Source organism: Salmo trutta, chromosome 15 (assembly GCF_901001165.1).
Source record: "Salmo trutta chromosome 15, fSalTru1.1, whole genome shotgun sequence".
NCBI lineage: Eukaryota > Metazoa > Chordata > Actinopteri > Salmoniformes > Salmonidae > Salmo > Salmo trutta.
In genome coordinates, this window is record NC_042971.1 from 32782200 (window position 1) to 32799111 (window position 16912).

Consider the following 16912-nt stretch of genomic DNA (forward strand, 5'->3'; position numbering starts at 1 on the left):
CATATCTATAGTTTTGAAATGTATTGTTGCCAATGTGGTTTGTCGTCATGACCCCCATGTACAGTAAGTTTTCAGCACAATAAAGACCCAATTATCCAGTTCATTGGCTTTGCAAAGGTTTTTACATACTAAATGCTTTACAAAGTGTCATATTTATTCAAATCTTCATTTGGGCTTTGGTATTCCACAATAACAAATACAAAGCTGTAATAGGATTTTGTTTAAGACATTACTTTGATTTGGAAAGCATAAAATACCTGACGGTTATATAGCTCCAAATGTCTAAGGAAAACCTGATATAGTTCCAAGACACAAGTTACCACTTTTCACATTAAAACACAAAAATAGTTCATTCATTCAATTACTAATATTCTGTTCATACATTACATCTGCAGATAAATAGGGAGGTATGGCAAAGCGATATCACACTCAACAAAGTATACAGGTGTCTGTATTACAGATAAGTACTTGCGGTTATCCTGAATCCTGGTGTTATGAATAATGAATTGAATCATAGTAATTGTTAAATAGAGACATGGACACGTGAAAAATGCAGATGTCAGTGTCATTCAAACACGTCAGCTCGACTCCTCAAATAATGTGCATTGGTCTATCTACTGTGCTACACAACAGCAAAAGCATTACAATACCCCACGACGAGTAAACACTATCAAAGGTGCATTTTTTCTGAGGCATGACAATTTAGTTTAAGCTTCAAACTAAATATGAATGAAAGCTGAGGAAGTAAATGTTTTTAAAACAGCAATGACATGTCAATGCTTTTGTTTGTCAGTGTCCCTTGCTAGCACAGCAGAGAGAGGGATACGGTCACTGTTGGCTGGAGTCAGCACTCCTTTGAATGTGGGACACCTCCAATACAGGCATGAGGAGCTGGAAGGCATCCTGGATGTACGATGCACTGTTGGAAGCCTAAAGAAAAGGAGATACATACTGTAGATACTTAAACAATGCACCACATTTGTACATCACACACACAATGTTCAGGTTTAAGACAGAATTATGTGATATGCAGCGATGCACAATAATACAAACCTCCAAGAATACTCCTGTTATGAGTGGATTGAGGACATCTCCCTTTTTATTTGACTGCAAAACAAAATGTTTTGCTCTTATTAGTCTCTGGACTCAGTGAACCAGGAATCTTATACACATATTCAGACTGATTTACACTACTCTATGGGTCTAATTAACTAAAGGAATCTCCATTAGAATTATTAATGTCAGCATTGCAGCATGGAAAGATTGCATCAACTTGTTACCGACCACCCTGCAACTAATTTTTTAATGGATTGAAGCTCTTTAAAGTAGTGGTTTTTAAACTTTTTCAGCAGGGACCCAATTTCTTATGCCATCATTTCTGGGACCACACCCCTACCCAAATCTGATTACAACCTTAAAATCTGTATATTTTAGATTTTTACATCAACAAGTAACCTTCAATTAATAAAATTCTCATCTCTCTTAACTTATCTTTCTCAAAAAAGTACAACAATCTGTACTCTTACTTTACATTATACTAATACAATTGCTCCGAGAAAGAGATTTTGTTTAACAAGTTTGTCAAATAGGTAAGGGTCAAAATTGACACTCGTTTTCAATACCGCACCTTGCAAGGATAACGGCACTGAGCCTTTTTCTAAAATGTTTGAGTTGGAGAACACATTGGGAGGGATCTTAGACCATTTCTCCATACATAATTCTTCCAGATTCTTGATATGCTTAATTTGTGCTTATACTCTGCCCTCTTCAATTTAGCCAACAGGTTTTCAATAGGTTTCAAGTCCAGAGAATGAGATGGCCATTGCAAAATGTTGATTTTGTGGCCAATTAACCATTTCTTTGTGGATTTTGATGTGTGCTTGGGGTTATTGTCTTGGATAAAATATCCTGGTACTGGGTCAAGTTCATGATGCCATTGACCTTAAGGGCCCCAAGACAAGTGGAAGCAAAATAGCCCCATAAAATCAAGATCCACCACCATATTTTTTGTTGAAGATCACTTTATTGGCCAATGGCACACAAGGTCCAGCTGAAATTTGACTTCCACTTTTTCCCAACCCCTCTCCAAATCTCAGGACAACCTTAAAATCTGTCATTTTTAAAAATCAACAAATAACCTTCAAATAATTACATTTTCATCTCATTAAATCAACTTATCATTCCCAAACACATTTGTATATTGTCCCATACAATAATCTTTTCATTTATTTTAGGGACCACACTTCAATTCCCCCGCGACGCACTAGGGGTCATGACCACGACTTTGAATACCACTGCTTTAAAGTAAGGTTGATTACTTTGTGAAACTCAAAATACAATTTATTAGTTGTCATAGTGATGCAGTACACAAGTTCCATGATGAAAAGTTGCTGTGCAAGACCTTGAATATTAACATCTGAAGCCGAGTTCTGTGAATGTAGCTTCGAAGAGTGTAAGCTAAGAGATAGGCTAAATATACTTTGTGATATAGGTTCGTAAAGAATTACCATCTTACCCCTATTGTAGTTAAACAGGAGGTGAACTTCTTGGAAAGTAGTGATATCTCTTTACACAAAACAATTGTTATTCTGTAAGGGGAGTACAAAATGTTGAGTTAGAGCATAATCACGTACTAGGATATTTATATTTTTATAACCTTTATTTAACTAGGCAAGTCAGTTAAGAACAAATTCTTATTTACAATGACGGCCTACCAAAAGGCCTCCTGTGGGGACGGGGGCTTGGGATAAAAATAAAAAAAATAAAACATGCATACATAAAGTCAGACGTTTACATACACCTTAACCAAATACATAAGAATATGAAATGTCAGAATAATTGGAGAGAAATATTTATTTCAGCTTTTATTTTTTTCCATCACATTCCCAGTGGGCCAGAAGTTTACATGCTACCAAATACTAATTGAGTATTACCAATAAATGATTTAACTTGGGTCAAACGTTTCAGGTAGCCTTCCACAAGCTTCCCACAATAAGTTGGGTGAATTTTGTCCCATTCCTCCAGACAGAGCTGGTGTAACTGAGTCAGGTTTGTAGGCATTCTTGCTCGCACACGCTTTTTCAGTTCTGCCCACAAATTTTCTATAGGATTGAGGTCAGGGCTTTGTGATGGCCACTCCAATACCTTGACTTTGTTGTCCTTATGCCATTTTGCCACAACTTTGGAAGTATGCTTGGGGTCATTGTCCATTTGGAAGACCCATTTGTGACCAAGCTTTAACTTCCTGACCGATGTCTTCAGATGTTGCTTCAATATATCCACATAATTTTCCATCCTCATGATGCCATCTATTTTGTGAAGTGCACCAGTCCCTCCTGCACCAAAGCACCCCCACAACATGATGCTGCCACCCCCGTGCATCACGGTTGGGATGGTGTTCTTTGGCTTGCAAGCCTCCCCCTTTTTCCTCCAAACATAACGATGGTCATTATGGCCAAACAGTTCCATTTTTGATACATCAGACCAGAGGACATTTCTCCAGTTGCAAACCGTAGTCTGGCTTTTTTATGGCGGTTTTGGAGCAGTGGCTTCTTCCTTGCTGAGCGGCCTTTCAGGTCATGTCGAGATAGGACTCGTTTTACTGTGGCTATAGATACTTTTGTACCCGTTTCCTCCAGCATCTTCACAAGGTCCTTTGCTGTTGTTCTGGGATTGATTTGCACTTCTCACACCAAAGTACATTCATCTCTAGGAGACAGAACGTGTCTCCTTCCTGAGCGGTAGGATGGCTATGTGGTCCCATGGTGTTTATACTTGCGTACTATTGTTTGTACAGATGAACGTGGTACCTTCAGGCGTTTGGAAATTGCTCCCAGGGATGAACCAGACTTGTGGAGGTCTACAAATTTTTTCTGAGATCTTGGCTGATTTCCCCATGATGTCAAGCAAAAAGAGGCACTGAGTTTGAAGGTATGCCTTGAAATTCATCCACAGGTACACCTCCAATTGACTCAAATTATGTCAATCAGAAGCTTGTAAAGTCATGACATCATTTTCTGGAATTTACCAAGCTGTTTAACCTCTTGTCGTTCCCCTAGGATAGGGGGCGCTACAGCGATTTTTGAAAAAAAATTGTGCACATTTTAAACGGCCTCCTACTCAAACTCAGAAGCTAGGATATGCATATAATTAATACTTGTAGATAGAAAACACCCTAAAGTTTCTAAAACTGTTTGAATGGTGTCTGTGAGTATAACAGAACTCATATGGCAGTCAAAAGCCCGAGACAGATCGAAACAGGAAGTGGAATTCTGAATTGCGGACTCAACTTCATCACCTTGCCTATTAATCACACCGTGAGCTATGGTTCATTGAGCACTTCCTATTGCTTCCACTAGATGTCCCCAGTCTTTACAAAGTGATTTGAGTCTCCTACTGTGAAAACTGACACAATGACACGTTGTGGAACGTGGTCACATGGAGAGGGCCATCACCATTATGACGCCGGCGCCCCTGGTTACCCTCCCCTTTCGAAACGTTTTCAAACACAATGCAATCGTCCCCCTCGAATCTTATTGGAGCTCTCATTGAAAAAGGCCCTACAGATTTGTTATACAACGTTTGAACGAATCTAAATAAGAAAAAAATGCATTTTGTTGAAAGAGTAGCCCCGCGCACGTCGAAACTTTTGGTTCAGCCTTCAGAACGCGCTAACAACAACAAGCTAATGGAACATAAAGGATGAACTTTTTCGAACGAAAATACATTTGTTGTGGACCTGGGATTCCTGGAAGTGCCTAAGGATGAAGATAATCAAAGGTAAGGGATTATTGACAATAGTATACAAGACTAGATTTGATATGCGATTGTTCCAAGATGGCTAGCCTATTGCTATTGCTAGCCTATTGTTCTGAGTATCGCATCCCCTTTAATCGCAAAGTCTGATTACCCAGTAAAGTTATTTTGAAATCTGGCATTACAGGTGCTTTCAAGAGATATTCATCTATCTATAAATCTTAGAATGACAATATTACATTTTAAAAATGTTTTCGAATAGTAATTTAGTAAATTGTAGCACTGTTTCACCGGATGCATTTGAGGGAAAATAGTTAGTCAACGTTACGTGCCGATGTAAAATGCTGTTTTATATATAAATATGAACTTTATCGAACAAAAGAATGCATGCATTGTGTAACATGATGTCCTAGGTGTGTCATCTGATGAAGTTTGTAAAAGGTTAGTGCTGCATTTAGCTGTTTTTTGGTTATTTGTGATGCATGTGGTTGGTCGGAAAATGGCTATGTGGCTACTTTTACGATATACTCCTCTAACATAATCTAATGTTTTGCTTTTGCTGTAAAGCCTTTTTGAAATCGGACAACGTGGTTCGATTCAGGAGAGGTGTATCTATAAAACGATATAATTTGGGAAAAAAAAAAATGGGGGAAAAAAATTATTACATTTTGTTATGCTAATGGCGATAGGATTTTTCGCTGGATGTCCGTCCCGCACAGGGGTTAAAGGCACAGTCAACTTAGTGTATGTAAACTTCTGACCCACTGGAATTGTGATACAGTGAATTATAAGTGAAATAATCTGTCTGTAAACAATTGTTGGAAAAATGCACAAAGTAGATGTCCTAACCGACTTACCAAAATTATAGTTTGTTAACAAGAAATTTGTGGAGTGGTTGAAAAACGAGTTTTAATGACTCCAACCTAAGTGTATGTAAACTTCCGAACTTCAACTGTGTGTGTATATGTGTATTATTTATATACAACACACACAACTTTTCAAAAGTTTGGGGGTCACTTAGAAATGTCCTTGTTTTTGAAAGAAAATCATTTTTTCCCCCATTAAAATAACAAAATTGATCAGAAATACAGTGAAGACAGTCATTTACAATCGTAGCTGGAAATGGCAGATTTTTTATGGAATATCTATGTAGGCCCATTATCAGCAACCATCACTCCTGTGTTTCAATGGCACGTTGTGTTAGCTAATCCAAGTGTATAATTTTAAAAGGCTAATTGAGCGTTAGAAAACAAAGTACTTTCTTCTGAAACTCAGACTATTCTTGTTCTGAGAAATGAAGGCTATTCCATGCGAAGAATTGCCAAGAAACTGAAGATCTCGTACAACGCTGTGTACAACTCCCTTCACAATACAGCGCTAACTGGCTGTAACCAGAATAGAAAGAGGAGTGGGAGGCCCCAATACACAACTAAACAAGTGGACAAGTACATTAAGAGTGTCTAGTTTGAAAAACAGATGCCTCACAAGTCCTCAAATGGCAGCTTCAGTAAATAGTACGTGCAAAACACCAGTCTCAACGTCAACAGTGAAGAGGCGACTCCGGGATACTGGCCTACTAGGCAAAGTTTCAAAGAAAAAGCCATATCTCAAACTGGCCAATTAAAAAGAAAAGATTAAGATGGGCAAAACAGACACTGGACAGAGGAACTCTACCCAGAAGGCCAGCATCCCAGAGTCGCCTCTTCACTGTTGACGTTGAGACTGGTGTTTTGCGGGTACTATTTAATGAAGCTGCCAGTTGAGGACTTGAGGCATCTGTTTCTCAAACTAGACACTAATGTACTTGTCCTCTTGCTCAGTTGGGCATCGGGGCCTCCCACTCCTCTTCTATTCTGGTTAGAGCTATTCTGTGAAGGGAATAGTACTCAGCGTTGTACGAGATCTTCAGTTTCTTGGCAATTTCTCGCATGGAATAGCCTTCATTTCTCAGAACAAGAATAGACTGACGAGTTTCAGAAGAAAGTACTTTGTTTCTGGCCATTTTGAGCCTGTAATCGAACCCACAAATGCTGATGCTCCAGATACTCAATTAGTCTAAAGAAGGACAGTTTTATTGCTTCTTTAAATCAGAACAACAGTTTTCAGCTGTGCTAACATAATTGCAAAAGGGTTTTTCTAATGATCAATCAGCCTTTTAAAAATGATAAACTTGGATTAGCGAACACTACGTGCCATTGGAACACAGGAGTGATGGTTGCTGATGATGGGCCTCTGTACGCCTATGTAGATACTCCATTTTTAAATAAATCTGCCGTTTCCAGCCACAACAGTAATTTACAACATTAACAATATCTACAGTCGTGGCCAAAAGTTTTGAGAATGACAAATATTAATTTTCACAAAGTCTGCTGCCCCAGTTTGTATGATGGCAATTTGCATATACTCCAGAATGTTATGAGATGAATTGCAAAGTCCCTCTTTGCCATGCAAATTAACTGAATCCCCCAAAAAACATTTCTACTGCATTTCAGCCCTGCCACAAAAGGACCAGCTGACATCATGTCAGTGATTCTCTCATTAACACAGGTGTGAGTGTTGACAAGGACAAGGCTGGAGATCACTCTGTCATGCTGATTGAGTTCGAATAACAGACTGGAAGCTTCAAAAGGAGGGTGGTGCTTGGAATCATTGTTCTTCCTCTGTCAGCCAGGGTTACCTGCAAGCAAACACGTGTCGTCATCATTGCTTTGCACAAAAAGGGCTTACAGGCAAGGATATTTCTGCCAGTAAGATTGCACCTAAATCAACCATTTATCAGATCATCACAAACTTCAAGGAGAGCGGTTCAATTGTTGTGAAGAAGGCTTCAGGGCGCCCAAGAAAGTCCAGCAAGCGCCAGGACCGTCTCCTAAAGTTGATTCAGCTGCGGGATCGGAGCACCACCAGTACAAAGGTTGCTCAGGAATGGCAGGAGGCAGGTGTGAGTGCATCTGCACGCACAGTGAGGTGAAGACTTTTGGAGGATGGCCTGGTGTCAAGAAGGGCAGCAAAGAAGCCACTTCTCTCCAGGAAAAACATCAGGGACAGACTGATATTCTGCAAAAGGTACAGGGATTGGACTGCTGAGGACTGGGGTAAAGTCATTTTCTCCGATGAATCCCCTTTCCGATTGTTTGGGGCATCTGGAAAAAAAGCTTGTCCGGAGAAGACAAGGTGAGCGCTACCATCAGTTCTGTGTCATGCCAACAGTAAAGCATCCTGAGACCATTCATGTGTGGGGTTACTTCTCAGCCAAGGGAGTGGGCTCACTCACAATTTTGCCTAAGAACACAGCCATGAATAAAGAATGGTACCAACACATCCTCCGCGAGCAACTTCTCCCAACCATCCAGGAACAGTTTGGTGATGAACAATGCCTTTTCCAGCATGATGGAGCACCTTTCCATAAGGCAAAAGTGATAACTAAGTGGCTCGGGGAACAAAACATTGATATTTGGGTCCATGGCCAGGAAACTCCCCAGACCTTAATCCCATTGAGAACTTGTGGTCAATCCTCAAGAGGCAGGTAGACAAACAAAAACCCACAAATTCTGACAAACTCCAAGCATTGATTATGCAAGAATGGGCTGCCATCAGTCAGGATGTTGTCCAGAAGTTAATTGACAGCATGCCAGGGCGGATTGCAGAGGTCTTGAAAAAGAAGGGTCAACACTGCAAATACTGACTCTTTGCATCAACTTCATGTAATTGTCAATAAAAGCCTTTGACACTTATGAAATGCTTGTAATTATACTTCAGTATTCCATAGTAACATCTGACAAAAATATCTAAAGACACTGAGGCAGCAGACTTTGTGAAAATTAATATGTGTGTCATTCTCAACTTCTGGCCACAACTGTACACTGTATTTCTGATAAATGTTATGTTATTTTAATGGCCATTTAAAAAAAAAAAAATCTTTCAAAAACAAGGACATTTCTAAGTGACCCCAAACTTTTGAACGGTAGGGCAAAACACACATCATGACAAGAGACAACACAACATAAAGAGAGACCTAAAACAACATAGCAAGACAGCAACATATGACAACACAGCATTGTAGAAATACAACATGGCAACAACATGGTAGAAACACAACATGGTAGCAGAACAAAACATGGTAAAAATATTATTGGGCACAGACAACAGCACAAAGGGCAAGAAGGTAGAGACAACATTGATAACATTAATTGATAACAATGAGGATATCAATACACATTACGTCTGCAGGTTACGGAGGTGTGAACCAGAGTTATGCGGTGCCTTCAGAAAGGATTCATACCCTTTGACGTATTCCACATTTTGTTGTGTTACAGCCTGAATTCAAAATGGATTAAATATAATTTTTCCCTCACCCATCTCTGTACAATACCCCATAATGACAAAGTGAAAACATGTTTTTAGAAAATTTTGCAAATGTATTGAAACATAAATACAGAAATCTCTCATTTACATAAGTATTCCCACATCTGAGTAAATACATGTTAGAATCACCTTTGGCAGTGATTACAGCTGTAAATCTTTCTGGGTAAGTCTCTAAGAGCTTTGCACACATGGATTGTACAACATTTGCACATTAGTCTTAAAAAAATATATATATATATTCATTTCTGTCAAGTTGGCTGTTGATCATCTTTAACAGCAAGTCTTGCCACAGATTTTCAAGCAGATTTAAGTCAAAACTAACTAGGCAACTCAGGAACATTCAATGTCATATTGCTAAGCAACTAGAGTGTATATTTGGCCTTGTGTTTTAGGGTATTGTCCTGCTGAAAGGTGAATTTGTCTTCCAGTGTCTGTTGGAAAGCAGACTGAACAAGGTTTTCCTTTAGGATTTTGCCCGTGTTCAGCTCTATTGTTCTTTCATCCAATTTTTTTTTTTAAATCCCTAGTCCTTGCCAATGACAAACATACCCATAACATGATGCAGCCACCACCATGCTTGAATATATTTAGTGGTTCTCAGTGATGCATTGGATTTGCCCCAAACATAAGGTGGTGTATTCAGGACAAAGTTACTTTCTTTGCCACATTTTTTTTCAGTATTACTTTAATGCCTGGAAACGTGTTGCTTTTTTTGGAATATTTTTATTCTGTACAGGCTTACTTCTTTTCACTCGGTCATTTAGGTTAGTATTGTAGAGTAACTTTCTCCCATCATAGCCATTATATTCTTTAACTGTTTTAAAGTTACCATTGGCCTCATGGTGAAATCCCTGAGCGGTTTCCTTCCTCTCCGACAACTGAGTTAGGAAGGATGCCTGTATCTTTGTAGTGACTGGGTGTATTGATACACCATCCAAAGTGTAATTAATAACTTCACCATGCTCAAAGGGATATTCAATGTCTGCTTTGTTTTATTTTTACCCATCTACCAATAGGTGCCCTTATTTGCGAGGCAATGGAAAACCGCTCTGGTCTTTGTGGTTGAATCTGTTGGAAATTCACTGCTCAACTGAGTGACCTTACAGATAATTGTATGTGTGGGGTAAAGAGATAAGGTAGTCATTTAAAAATCATGTTAAACACTATTATTGTACACCGTGTGAGTCCATGCAACTTATGTGACTGGTTAAGCACATTTTAACTCCTGAATTTATTTAGGCTTTCCATAAAAAAGGGATTGAATCCTTATTGACACAAGACATTTCAGATGATAACGTTTAATTAATTTGTAAACATTTCTAAAAACATAATTTCACTTTGACATTATGGGATATTGTGTGTAGGCCAGTGACAACATCAAAATGTAACTTATTTGGGATAGGGGGCAGTATTTTCACGGCCGGATAGAAAATGTACCCGATTTAATCTGGTTACTACTCCTGCCCACAAATGAGAATATGCATATAATTAGTAGATTTGGATAGAAAACACTCCAAAGTTTCTAAAACTGTTTGAATGGTGTCTGAGTATAACAGAACTCATATGGCAGGCCAAAACCTGAGAAGATTCCATACAGGAAGTGCCCTGTCTGACAATTTGTTGTCCTTCTGTGGCATCTCTATCGAAAATACAGCATCTGTGCTGTAACGTGACATTTTCTAAGGCTTCCATTGGCTCTCTAAAGCCGCCAGAAAGTGGAATGGGGTGTCTGCTGTCTCTGGGCAAAGAACAGCAGCAGAATTTGTAAGTGGTCAGCCTGAGGACAGTGAGACAGATGCGCGTTCACGAGACTACTCAATTTTTTTTCTTTCAGTCTTTGAATGAATACAACGTTGCCCGGTTGGAATATTATCGCTATTTTACGAGAAAAATTGCATAAAAATTGATTTTAAACAGCGTTTGAAATGCTTCTAAGTACGGTAATGGAATATTTTGAACATTTTTGTCACGAAATGCGCTCGCGCGTCACCCTTCGGATAGTGACCTGAACTCACGAACAAAACGGAGCTATTTGAATATAACTATGGATTATTTGGAACCAAAACAACATTTGTTGTTGAAGTAGAAGTCCTGGGAGTGCATTCTGACGAAGAACAGCAAAGGTAATCCAATTTTTCTACTAGTAATTCTGAGTTTAGTGAGCCCCACACTTGGTGGGTGTCAAATTAGCTAGCCTGTGATGGCCGAGCTATGTACTCGTGCTTTCGCCGAAAAGCTATTTTAAAATCTGACACCGCGATTGCATAAAGGAGTTCTGTATCTATAATTCTTCAAATAATGATGTATTTTGTGAACGTTTATCATGAGTAATTTAGTCAATTCACCGGAAGTTTGTGGTGGGTATGCTAGTTCTGAACATCACATGCTAATGTAAAAAGCTGTTTTTTGATATAAATATGAACTTGATTGAACAAAACATGCATGTATTGTATAACATAATGTCCTAGGAGTGTCATCTGATGAAGATCATCAAAGGTTAGTGCTGCATTTAGCTGTGGTTTGGGTTTATGTGACATATATGCTTGCTTGGAAAATGGCTGTGTGATTATTTGTGTCTATGTACTCCCTTAACATAATCTAATGTTTTGCTTTCGCTGTAAAGCCTTTTTGAAATCGGGCAATGTGGTTAGATTAACGAGAGTCTTATCTTTAAAATGGTGTAAAATAGTTGATTGTTTGAGAAAATTGAATTGTGGTATTTTAGTTGGTTTTGTATTTCGCACCGTGCGATGGGATTGGCTGCTAGCGGAACGGGGTTCCGCTGGCGGAACGGGGTTCCGCTAGCAAAACGGGGTTCCGCTAGCAGAACGTCTGTCCTCAATAGGTTAATCAATTTTAAATTCCGGCTGAAAAAGTCAAGGGGTGTGAATACTTTCTGAAGGCTGTATCTATGACTCGTAATGTAACACTGTAGATGGCTGATCGTGTGTTGGAACTTACTGCGAGAGGATTTTGGCCTGCTCCAGAGTGGTGACCTCCTGGCTGGTACAGAACAGGATCATCTCGGCCACTTTGTGGAACTGCTCTATGGATCTGGCTGTGAGCTCAGCCAGGTTTCTGATGGCCGACGAGTGGACATCCTGAGAGGAATCAACAACTCTCACATCAGTAGTTACAACAGAAAGGAGTAAAGCTCCATTCCAATAGTCACAGTCAGATAATGACCTTGATACACATTTTTATTTTATTTTTTCATACCTCAACAGTATAGGTTTTTGCCACTTCCTCTTCATTCCCTTCTTCCTTTATGAGTTTGGTCATTTGGGCAATCTGGTCACATGCATTCTTACTCACCTGATAAGTGGTTTGCAGAGAGAAAATAGGTTAGAGATTAGTGATCTATCAACTGGAGAAGAGCTGCTGCCTGAATTGCAATGAATGCAGAAATATATAGAATATAAAAATTGCTGCAGGCACAAATACGCAGAAAACGCAAAGACGAGTAGTGAACTCAGTCCATTTAAAACTCAGTTCTACCAAAACTCTTCAGAAGATAGCAACAAACACTGCTATAATATTGGACCACTAGCATGAGACAGAAAGATCTCTGGCTTTAAATGAAATCAAAAGGGAAATGTATTGTGCCAACCTTGCCAAGTTTGTCAGCTTTTGTGGATATGTGTAGTCCATCCAGGGCCCCTGTTAATTCCCTCAGAAACTCAGCGCCATCTTCATCTGAAAATAAATATGAATAAAGAAAATGTATTGATTTTGTTCATTGTATTATCACAAAAACAAGATAACACATTGGATGTTTTTCAGTTGGCTTATCACCCACAGAAGAAAAGCATAAACCAAAAGTATTTTGTTTCTGTTGTGAGTACTAAAAGAACGTAAATGTAACATTGTGATAGTAGACTTTGTGTGACAGTTCTGTGACGATAGGCTACCTTTCTTTTCATTCACCTCCTCCTCATCAAACTCCACCAGAGAGAAGGGTTCCTTTATGAGCTCCAGGTCCTCTTTAAGTTGGTCCAGCTCCTCTCCAGACAGAGTGGTCAGAACAGACTTTACCTACACCACACAACAGACAACTGATTCAGTCATAGATAGGATCTACTAAAAGGAGCCAGGAGGATTTTAAAGTGGCATGGATCCATTTTTATATCTCAAGAGGTTGAAGGAAAAAGGAAACCGCACACTGCTCTTGATAGTATCACTGATATTTAATAAGCTTACTTATCGGCCTTCGTTAAAAGCTAGCAAAAAGTTGTACTGATTTCAATGGTAGGCTGTGCACGGTGTACAATCAATCATGTTTTGAGAGGCTGTTTACTTGTTTCTTTGTACAAAGTAAAATGTGGAACTTGCTCATTATTACCTTTGACTCACTCTCCCTGGAGAGAATCTCCAGAGCTTCCAGATGGGATAGGCCCTGGAATTCATCGAACAGCATTCCGTAATGGGCCTTATTTTCTGTGTCGGAGGACATCTCCTTGGCTGTTTCCTGCTCCTCTCTCTCCTTAGCCTCCCGTAAGACCTTCAGCCAAAACAAAAACCTTGAATTGAATCTTTCCAACACCAATAAGGTGTAAGCCCAACACTGGGGGTGGCTTCTCTGACATCCATTCAACAATATTCACCTGAGAAAGAGTGTTAGTCCTGTTCATCAGACCCTTTGTTTTCTTGTACCCTGGATCTCCCTCTGCTATGACATCCATGGTCTTCTTGCCTATGAACTCCAAGGCATCTAAACCCCCTATTAGGACCGTTTTACCCTGAAATATAGATATTAATTTAGTCAGTAACCAAGTCACTTTTGCCCATAAACAACATATGATGGTAATCACCAAAAAAAGCAAAGAAGCATTGTTTCTTACGGTGCTTTGAACAACACTGCTGAGGGATGAGAACATTCCAATGGCGCTTCCCATAGCCAATGCACCATCTCCTTCCCCTTTAGCAGTCTCATTACTGGGTTCACCTAGAAGTAAAAATACAGTGGGTCCAAAATAATTGACACCTTTGATAAAGATGAGCAAAAAGTCTGTATAAAGTAAATATTTCAAATACTCAGCTATACTCTTTGCAATTTTTTTGTTGCTGAAATTATATTATTTGATACTAATACAATTGCTCAGAGGAAGAGATTATGTTTAAGAAGTAATACTTTTTTTCCTTCTCAAAAAGTTATGGGTCAAAATTATCGACACTCCTGTTTTCAATACTTCATCTTGCGAGGGTAACAGCACAGCCTTTTTGTAAAATGTTTCATGAGTTGGAGAACACATTTGGAGGGATCTTAGACCATTCCTACATACAGAATCCTTCCAGATCCTTGATATATTTCGTCTGTGCTTATGAACTACATTCTTCAGTTCAAACCACAGGTTTTCAATGGGTTTCAAGTCCAGAGACTGAGATGGCCAGTGCAAATGTTGATTTTCTGGCCAAATAATCATTTCCTTTTGGATTTTGATGTGTGCTTGGGGTTATTGTCTTGGCTAAAATGTCCTGGTTGCCTCTGCAATGAGGCTGAAACTTGGTCGCAAGTGGATCTTCCAGCAAGACAATAAACCTAAGCACACCAAAATCCACAAAGAAATTGTTAATTGGCCACAAAAATCTACATTTTGCAATGGCCATCTCAGTCTCCAGACTTGAAACCCATTGAAAACTTGTGGATTGAATTGAAGAGGGCAGCGCATAAGTGCAGTCAAAGGATATCAAGGATCTAAAAGGATTCTATATGGAGGAATGGTCAAAGATCCCTCACAATGCGTTCTCCAACTCATGAAACATTTAAGAAAAAGGCTCAGTGCCATTATCCTCGCAAGGTGAGCTATTGAAGGATATTGAAAACAGGGATGTACATTTTGACCTCTAACTTTGTTAGAGGTCAAAATCTCTTTCTGAGAAATTGTATTAGTATACAATTACATATTTACAAAAAAAATGTAGCATACAATATAGCTATTTAATATTTTATAGTCATTTTTGCTCATCTTAATCAAGGGTGTCAATAATTTCAGACCCCACTGTACATCTCAGACATCAACTTAATGTGCATAGCTACAACAGTGAAGCACTTTACATCTCCACAACAAACACATCCTAAATATACTAAGGCTTATCACGGCTGATGCTAAATCTAGAGTGATGACTCATGTGTTGATCATGTTGATGACCAATGTATGCCATCATTACCCTCTTGTTTGTCCTCCTCTCCAATCTGTGCAGACAGCTCTGTGGGGCTGGGGATTCCCAGAGAAGTCTCTGCCTTCTCAATAGCCTGGGTGATCCCTTGACCTTAGAATGAAACAAACATAATAAAATGTATTTTTAGATATTTTTAAGTTTACATATGCTCACTGAAAGGGCAAACATATTGTTTAACATAACACCATAATGAGAACACAAAATGGCCACAAACAGAACACACAATTTTTGGTTCTCCTCACCTACAGTGGCCACAGTGGCTGAGGCCGTTGACATTATGGACTTTCCCCAGCTCCCCCAGTAGCCCCATCCTCCCTGGACTACTGTTGACTCACTGGATGTCTGGAGGAGAGAGAGAGATGGAGGGAGAAAACATTTGTACCTAACTACCATTTGTACCCTATACTGCTATAAAAAAAAAACTAAACCATATCCAGGCCCCAAGGTTAGAAGTTAAGCTTGTTGAATCTTTCACTCTGCTGTATCCATGCATGTCTTACCTTGGCTGGCTCTCCATCTACTTTAGGTTTCTCCTCCTGAGTCTTGTGGACTTCAACTGGAGGTTTTGGATCTGGTCTCTTCCTGGTCTTCCTTCCGTTCCTGGTTGGGGGGACATCTGTGGAGTTATATGTGGTGCTCTCTCCAGGTTGTGCCTGTAGAGCACTGTCTGGTGGCGTCACAGTGGGGGTCTGCAGTGGTGGGGCCTCTGTCTCTGCGACCTCTGAACTCCCAGCAGGGTCACCAGGGGCTTCGCTGTCTGACATCTTAACACATACCTGTTGTTATTGGATTAAAAGAAAATAAGAATTTCTTGTGTAATGTTTCATTGAAACCATAAACAGCTTTTAAAATAATTTATATCCAATCAATAAGTCAAAACAAGTGGGATGTACAATAGAAGTTCACATTGCCCCAGGCGTTACTCAAATTGAGTCCGGTCGCACCCTGGGGCAAGAGAAGTCCAGTGACAGGCTATTCTTGCAGATGAAATCTAGCTACCTAGATAAACTAAATTACAGAGATTAGAGACTGATACTCAGACTTTCATAGTTAGTGTTTAGCTAAAATAACAGTTGTCTGAGCCAAACGTAACTGTGTCCAAAAAACATCCGTGACAGCACATCAATGGCTAGACATTGTTGCACTTTCCCTTAACTAGCTGTTAGCTTGCTATGCTAAAGTCATTGCTCCCAAGTCTTCTAGGTGATAGACAAATGTCTAAGAAAGAAGCCACATGGTTTTGATGCCATCTACTGACGTTACTAACCAATTGTATCCCAGATTTCGTGTAATAGTCTTGATTTTCTTCGTTATCTTGCAAGGTATAGCTACAAAACCCCCGATTAGCCACGTCACACGATAATTTGTTACGGTGAGGGATCTCTTCTTCTACTGCATAAACATGTACTTATAGTGGTAAAAACAGTACACAACGCCACCTGCTGACCTGGAGTGAACATTACACTAACATTAGTTCCCAGTTGCTTTTAGGTCCAAAACCATTGTTGGAGTAGTTCTACTGCTCACACATACTGTACACCTCACCGACGTCGGCTTAACAGCGGTATGTCGTTAGTAGATCGTGTTCCATATAGAACGTAGGCGTGTAGGC

The 16912-nt window shown here is 39.5% G+C and overlaps 1 protein-coding gene across 2 annotated transcripts; it reads right to left on the reverse strand.

The window, feature by feature from the left end:
- Nucleotides 1–94: 94 nt before the first annotated feature.
- LOC115148830 (protein FAM114A2) lies at nt 95–16709 on the reverse strand. 2 transcript variants are annotated; one of them, XM_029691088.1, is made up of 14 exons: nt 16568–16709; nt 15801–16076; nt 15543–15642; nt 15289–15390; nt 13962–14065; nt 13725–13859; nt 13463–13621; nt 13032–13155; nt 12731–12816; nt 12340–12435; nt 12082–12221; nt 2516–2588; nt 1054–1107; nt 95–930 (listed from the first exon to the last, which is right to left on the reverse strand). In XM_029691088.1, exons 2-14 carry the CDS (start codon nt 16062–16064, stop codon nt 829–831), a joined length of 1539 nt encoding a protein of 512 aa, XP_029546948.1. In that variant the 5' UTR covers nt 16065–16076; nt 16568–16709; the 3' UTR covers nt 95–828. The 2 variants fall into 2 exon arrangements, with proteins under 2 accessions (XP_029546948.1, XP_029546949.1); XM_029691089.1 differs by lacking the exons at nt 95–930; nt 1054–1107; nt 2516–2588 and adding an exon at nt 7389–7432 and having other exon boundaries at nt 16568–16708.
- Nucleotides 16710–16912: the final 203 nt, after the last annotated feature.

Bases quoted from the DNA above. Each gene is read 5' to 3' on its own strand.
- LOC115148830 (XM_029691088.1), bottom strand. From the start codon at position 16,064: ATGTCAGACAGCGAAGCCCCTGGTGACCCTGCTGGGAGTTCAGAGGTC. The intron at 12,817-13,031 runs GTAGCCTATCGT...ATTTATTTTCAG, and splicing joins GGAGGTGAATGAAAAGAAAG to ATGAAGATGGCGCTGAGTTT. The intron at 931-1,053 runs GTTTGTATTATT...CCTTTTCTTTAG, and splicing joins TAACAGGAGTATTCTTGGAG to GCTTCCAACAGTGCATCGTA.